This window comes from Merops nubicus, unplaced genomic scaffold, assembly GCF_000691845.1.
Source record: "Merops nubicus isolate BGI_N331 unplaced genomic scaffold, ASM69184v1 scaffold51428, whole genome shotgun sequence".
In the NCBI taxonomy this organism is placed as follows: Eukaryota; Metazoa; Chordata; class Aves; order Coraciiformes; family Meropidae; genus Merops; species Merops nubicus.
The window spans coordinates 19,619-26,730 of record NW_008627408.1 but is presented as its reverse complement, the minus strand read 5'-3'; the positions used below and the strand labels follow the sequence as shown (position 1 = coordinate 26,730).

Genomic DNA, 7,112 nt, shown 5'->3' with positions numbered 1-7,112 from the left:
CAGCACCGACCCCTGAGGGACTCCATTTACTTCCATATAATCACTGTCTTTTGCTCAGATGATTTTGGTTTCCTGTGAATGATCTGCAAGTCTTTTGAAAACAAAGTACTTTCACTGAAAAAATACCATCAGCACATAATGGATGAATTAGGAAGGCATGTGGCATGGAAAAGTGAAGAAAAGTGACTATTTTCCCAATAGTGAAGAATATTCTGGTAATTACAGATTGATATTTCTTTGAAACATTTCATCAGTTGAAATATTTTTACTTAAAATTCATTATTTTGCAGATCCTTTTGTAATGTATGTCTATTTGTATGTGTGCCTGTGTGTATATTCAGAAGCACACCAATGCCATAAATAACATACACACAGAGACACATATGGGAAACACACCAAAGTCTCGTGGAAAAAAAAACAGGAGCAGAGAACTGGAGCAGGACTGCTCGATATATGTGTGTGCATTGTAGCCAGCACATTGAATAACTTACTGAGGGGACTGCCAAAATAAGATTCATTGCTCTATGCCACATATTTTCCTAAGAAGTGCATGTATAATAATCTAATTCTTGATATTTTTTGGTTTGGAATTTATCAGATTAACAGTGTAAGAATGCCATGCTTCGATATAGAAGCCCTAGGTGGGGAATCTGCATGTTGTTTATGAATTCTTTATGGGAATAAACCTTGTATGAATATCAGACTTTCTGGGTAGGCTTTGTCAAGAAGCAAATTCATTTGCAGCGTGTCACAGATTTGGTTGCCTCTTCCCCCCAGGCTCAGCTTCTGCATGGAGGAGAAGGGTGGAAGGATCTTTACTACAACAACATTGCTTTAGAGGAAATGATGACTTCCAGCACAATTAAATGGCTGGCTGGGACGGGGGGTTGATGTCAAGGATAGAGGAGGCTGACAATGTTTATGAAAGCAAAAGTTATTTCTTAAAGCAGCAGAGTGGTGGCAAGGATTTTTTTCAGTTGGATCAAATAAGGAGAGTTTTCTGAAAGGGTTAAACAAGGCAGAGGAAACAGAAGAGGAAGGAAATTAAATGTTTTGTGAACTTAGTTCCCTGGGGACTGTCAAAGATGGAGTGAGCAGAAGTACAGGGCACTGCCATTAGTCAGCATGGTTTCCTTACTGTAGTTTACCTGTTTAAAAGGTACTTGAATCATGGGAAAGATGTATTTCTGTGTGCATGACATGGCTTTTACAAAAGCAAAGTGTAGATACCAGAAACCTGAGTGTGCTTTAACTACTGCAGCACCTCCTGTGTTAGCACCAGCCTGTGAGTCTGGGGACAATTGGATGGCAAAGCTCCAGACCCACAAACTGCTAACTGAAACAATGCTGTGAAAAAATGCCAGAGAGACAAAGAAAAGCAGCAGCACCACAGTGTAGCTTAAAGCAGAGGAGTGCAGCACACAAAGCTTCTGCAAGAAATTAGACAGACTAGAGCTTCTGGTTTTCTGGAAGTAAGTTCAAGAATAAAATGGGTTACACAATTATTACAGATTGGCAGGCATTGAAGACATCTATGGTGCCTCCTAAGAGCTTGGCCAAGAAGACATCATATAAAAGCAGACTTGAAATTATTTATGGACAGGCAGAGACGAATGTTTTTCATTTTGGAGATGGCTTAGGAGGCCAATCAGGTTGGCAATACGAGCAGAATGTGTCAGGAAGTCCCAGCTCCTACTACCACAAATTAAAAGAAGCGTGGTTTTGGGGAAGATTCACAGTAGTGGTGGACTTAGATGTTCTATTCATGACTGAGAATCTAAAATATTCTCATCCTTAGGGAGAAGTCTTCTTCGGTTTACAGTGTGCTGTTACATTTTATTTTTTAGTGTAAAACTGATATAAACGGATTTGTCCTTGATTTTTGATACTTACTACTGCCCATGCTGAATTCATTTTCTAATCATATGGAGGCCATATGTATTCTTTCAACATATACAGTACTGCACTGCAGAATATATTATCCTACCCTTTAAATATACTGCTATGTGCTCAAAGTTCAGCATGTTTATATGTCATAGATATATTTAGCACTAACAAATTATGAGGCATTGTAAAAATTTTATTTATCCACATAATTTTCCATAATTGTTATTAAATGGGGACATGTGAAAGCTTTCTGTGGCAGAAAAAAAGCCACCTCAGGATACCTGTGCTCCTGTCACAGAGGTATTTTGACTAGCTCTGTTCGTGAAGGGAAACATTTCATAAAACAGGCAAGGGCAGAAAATCACTGCGAACAAGAGATCCAGTGATGAAGTGATCACTTCCTTTTGACCAATTGCTCATAAACCTCTTTGACTGGAACTCCATATGCATCCTCGAGTTTTGGCCAGGGTGTCTGCCATCGATGCATACTCATGCCTCTTACTCAGGAGATAAATGCTGGAGCGTGGGCCTGCAGGTGTCTGAGGAGAGAGCAGAGCCAGGCTCCATCGTGTGCCTGCTGACAACTGACTCAGTTGTTACAATATTAGTAATAGCTCAGCGAAGTCAGAGCCCACATGTGTCGTGTGATGGATGACCAGTAACCAGACCATTGGGCTTTCAGGGCCAGTGCTGTAGTACTTGATGCTCAGAAAAAATAATCCACAGATTAAATCCTTTGAAATCTTTTGACATTGCTCACAGCTACAATTAAGACATTAAAAATGAGGCTGGCAGGGAGAGAAGTGGGTGATGGTGCTGAGGCCTGTTTCTTGTTTGCTATTGCTGCCCACCGGCCAAAGGAGGTGAGGTGAGGGAACTGCTCTTAAACACTCGTGAAGCCAAACACATGCTGTTCTCCTCTTCCAGCACATTTCATAGTATGACCTAGTTGGGTTTTGACATACGGACTTCAAAATATTTCTGGAGAAACTTGCTGCATGCGTAGGAATATTTTCTGTCGCAGTCGTGCGCACAGGTGTCTGTGTGTAAGGGCTAGGGCAATTCTTCCCCCCACCCCTGCCTGACGCCTCTCCTCTCCCTGTCCCCAGGTACCAGATACACACTGGCCTCCAGCACTCCATTATACGGCCAACCCAGCCCAACTGCTTACCTCTGGACAACATCACGCTACCTCAGAAGCTGAAGGAGGTTGGGTATTCAACGCACATGGTTGGCAAATGGCACTTGGGGTTTTATCGCAGAGAATGCATGCCCACCCAAAGAGGGTTTGACACTTTCTTCGGCTCACTGTTAGGCAGCGGCGACTACTACACTCACTTCAAGTGTGACAGCCCTGGGATTTGTGGCTATGACCTGTACGAGAACGACAACGCGGCTTGGGATCACGACAACGGCATCTACTCGACGCAGATGTACACACAAAAAGTGCAACAAATCTTAGCTTCTCATAACCCCAGGAAACCTATATTCTTATATATCGCTTACCAAGCTGTTCATTCACCTCTTCAGGCACCGGGCAAGTATTTTGAACATTACCGATCGATAAATAACATCAACAGGCGAAGGTACGCTGCGATGTTAGCCTGTCTGGATGAAGCCATAAACAACGTGACCCTTGCTTTAAAGAGGTATGGTTACTATGAGAATAGCGTCATTATATATTCTTCAGACAACGGTGGGCAGCCAATGGCCGGAGGGAGTAACTGGCCGCTCCGAGGAAGCAAAGGGACCTATTGGGAAGGAGGTATCCGTGCCGTGGGGTTTGTCCATAGCCCCCTTCTGAAAAACAAAGGGTCTGTGTGTAAGGAGCTTGTGCACATCACGGACTGGTTCCCCACTTTGATCACGCTGGCAGAAGGGCAGATCGATGAAGATATCCAGCTGGACGGCTACGACATATGGGAAACCATTAGCGAAGGCAGGCGTTCCCCGCGGGTAGACATCTTACACAACATCGACCCCATTTACACCAAAGCCAAAAACGGCTCCTGGGCGGCCGGCTACGGGATCTGGAACACTGCGATTCAGTCCGCCATCAGAGTGAACCACTGGAAGCTGCTGACAGGCAATCCAGGCTACAGCGACTGGGTGCCGCCCCAGGCCTTCAGCAACGCGGGCCCCAACCGCTGGCACAACGAACGCGTTTCCTGGTCGGCTGGTAAAACCGTGTGGCTCTTCAACATAACCGCCGACCCCTACGAGCGAGTGGACCTCTCCGCCAGGTACCCCGACGTGGTGAAGCAGTTGCTGAGAAGGCTTTCACAGTTCAACAAGACTGCCGTTCCCGTTCGATACCCACCCAAGGACCCGCGGAGTAACCCGAAGCTGAATGGAGGAGTCTGGGGTCCATGGTTTAAGGAGGACGAGAAGAAGAAGAAATCGGAGAAAAGCAAAGGTGCAAATAAGCAGAAGAAGAACAAGAGCAAGAAAAAAGCAAATCGGAAAAAAGGGCACTCGTTACATTGCCGTTCACGTCTTGCTGGTGGATAGACTCTAAGCACGCTCTTTCCAAGTCAGCGTGGCCCAGCTTCCTTGAACTTCTGACAACATACCAGAAATGCTAGCTCTGCACTATGAATGAGTCATTTAATTTTTAATTCTGTTAATTTAACACCTTTTTGATTTATTTTTTTCTCTGATTTCACCAGCACAAGATCTCAACGCTCTGCCTTGACAAACTTTCTCCTTTATGGGATGAACCGTGCTCTCCCATCACAGCTACATTCCAGACAACAATGGCACTAACACTTAATTTCAGTAAATTCATTTTTGATGGACAAATAGTGGCCTAAATTAGTTGGAATATTTGGAGAATATGTAGATGCTAATCGCAGATGTTCTCAAACTGATAGAGGATGGATAGAGAGAAAGGAAAAACAAAACTTGAGAACTCTGTGGGTCAGAAAGTCACCAGCTTCTGACATTTTTTGGTAGAACACAGCAAAAACATGAAGTCATCTGAGCAACTTCATGAGGTGCTGGGGAGGGGGCCATGATAGGAGGAAAGCTGCTTTGAATTAGACATTGTCTGCCTTACATAAGTCGGAAATATTTTTTAAATGCCCTAGATGTGCTAAGCTCCCCCCATTTGTAGTGAAACCAGAAGGCTGTTACTGAACACACATGAACACCTAACACATGCCATGCTTAATTTATTGTAGGCATAGACAAAAACACATCACCAAAGTGAATGTAGTATTTAAACACTTTAAGTAACTATACAACAGTATGTAAAAAACATAATTTATTTTATAGCACAAATTTCTTTTGCATTAAAACTTTAATTGCTGGGTGATGCATGGTACCCTTTTGGGTGCTAGGGTTGTTTGTTTGTTTGTTTTTTTCCTTGGATTTTTATAATTTTATTTCCACTCTATCATTCAGAGTTTTATTTAACAGATCCATATCCTCAAAGTACTGTAAAACAAGAAGATACTGTATACACTGCTAGGATGAGAAAGGAGAATGATTCAGGTGCATCATTTCATTATGTATTTGCCTCCAGTTATTTTGAATGTAACAAAGTGATTATTTATTTGAGTAGTCATGTGACTGTTATTCAGTTTCTGTACAGAAGGTAGGCCATCGTTATGTTTGGGGGAAAAATTCTACTTTAAACCTTTTATTTATATATCTATTAAAATAGTTTATTTTTATGGCATTCATAAAAGTAGTCTGCCTCTTTTTTTGCATCAAAGAGCACCTCTGTCCTTGATTAAAATAAACTCAGTAAGCTTTTTAATTGCTCTTCTTTTTGGTGCAGGAGTGTTTTTATGACATTTTGCTTCCGACACAGAATTTCTTCTTCCAATATGTGGATAATTTGAGACATGGTTCAAACTTTGCCCTTTTCCAAGGTGTCTGCATGGATGATTAATGGATGTACTGGCCGCATGTTTTTGGTGATCTGTGATAATTGATACAATATAAGTTTCAAGATGAATTACGTTAAGTAAAATTGATGATTCATTTGTTAAATAGCTGTAACATATTTTGGTGAAAATTAAAATAAGCCTGCTTTTCAGCTGCATCTCACTTGACTAAGAAATCACATGCATATAGATGGATTACGGTTGAAAAATTAAACATTGGTAAAATCAGCACACACTAAAATCTGACTCATGTCCAACGCTCCAACACCCTCTGACCTTTTTTTGAAAAGAAACTAATTGCATATATCTACTGCCAAAATCTAGCAGATGCATATTTTCAGCTATAAATCAGAATAAAGCTGTCATTAATGAGAACTTAGAAACAAGTTTGTCATGTTTTAGAGTTATTTTTGTAATGAATATACTGAGGATAAGATAGAAACTGAATTCTTTAATAGTTACCTATAAATAATAATTATAAAAGGATGATGTGTATCTGCAGAAGATTGTCACTGTTGTTGTTCATATTGTGTGTTCCTTAAAAGGACTAATTAATTTTCTTAGAAATCTGTCTAGTTTTACTCATTGAATTGTTTGGATCTTAAGTAATCAGAAGCTGAAATGTTCTCTCATTTCTCACTTTTTAAAAAAGTGTACCCTTGATATTCCTAAGAGAAACTATGATAAATCTTGAGATATTATACTCCAAAATGCGATGTGTAAGACTGATGGGTTATTTTGTCTTTGAGAAAACATGAGAGTTTTAAAATTAGCCTGGATCAGCTATCGGTACACAGGTATAGCTACAAATTGGACAAATGTAGAAATGAAGACTTTTTATGATATACCTTTTCTAGTTTGGGAAAGAATCTGTATCTCAGTAATAAACATTAGGAGAGAAGTGAAGGAAGCAGGAACTTGTTTGAGACTTTGTCTAGTTTACAACTTAACACATAAATCATGATGTTTATGTTTGAAATACCCCTGTGCTGCCCACTGAATTTAACATTAGAAAGAAACTGTAAGGTTTCTGACTTTCCAAGGTCATTTTAAAAAGGCCAAAATTAGATGTGTAAGCTAAACTATACATAAAGAAGGACTAAAGTATTTTATGTTGCCATAATGCCAGAGGGGTTGGAACTGGGTGAGAGGGGTGGAACTGGGTGATCCTTGTGGTCCATTCCAACCCTGACAGATTCTGATTCTGTTTTTGCAGAGGACTTAGTAGTGTTGGCTTGATGGTTGGACTTGATGATCTAGGAGGTCACTTCCAACCTAAATGATTCTATGATTCTGTAATAAAAACAGGGCACTGTAATAGTGTTATTCTCT

General features: G+C 40.7%; 1 protein-coding gene across 1 annotated transcript; it reads left to right on the top strand.

Moving 5' to 3' along the window:
• Positions 1 to 2,669: 2,669 nt before the first annotated feature.
• ARSJ (arylsulfatase family, member J) lies at positions 2,670 to 4,398 on the top strand. The gene is made up of 2 exons (XM_008946274.1): positions 2,670 to 2,755; positions 2,997 to 4,398. The coding sequence occupies exons 1-2, from the start codon at positions 2,670 to 2,672 to the stop codon at positions 4,396 to 4,398; spliced, it is 1,488 nt and encodes a 495-aa protein (XP_008944522.1).
• Positions 4,399 to 7,112: the final 2,714 nt, after the last annotated feature.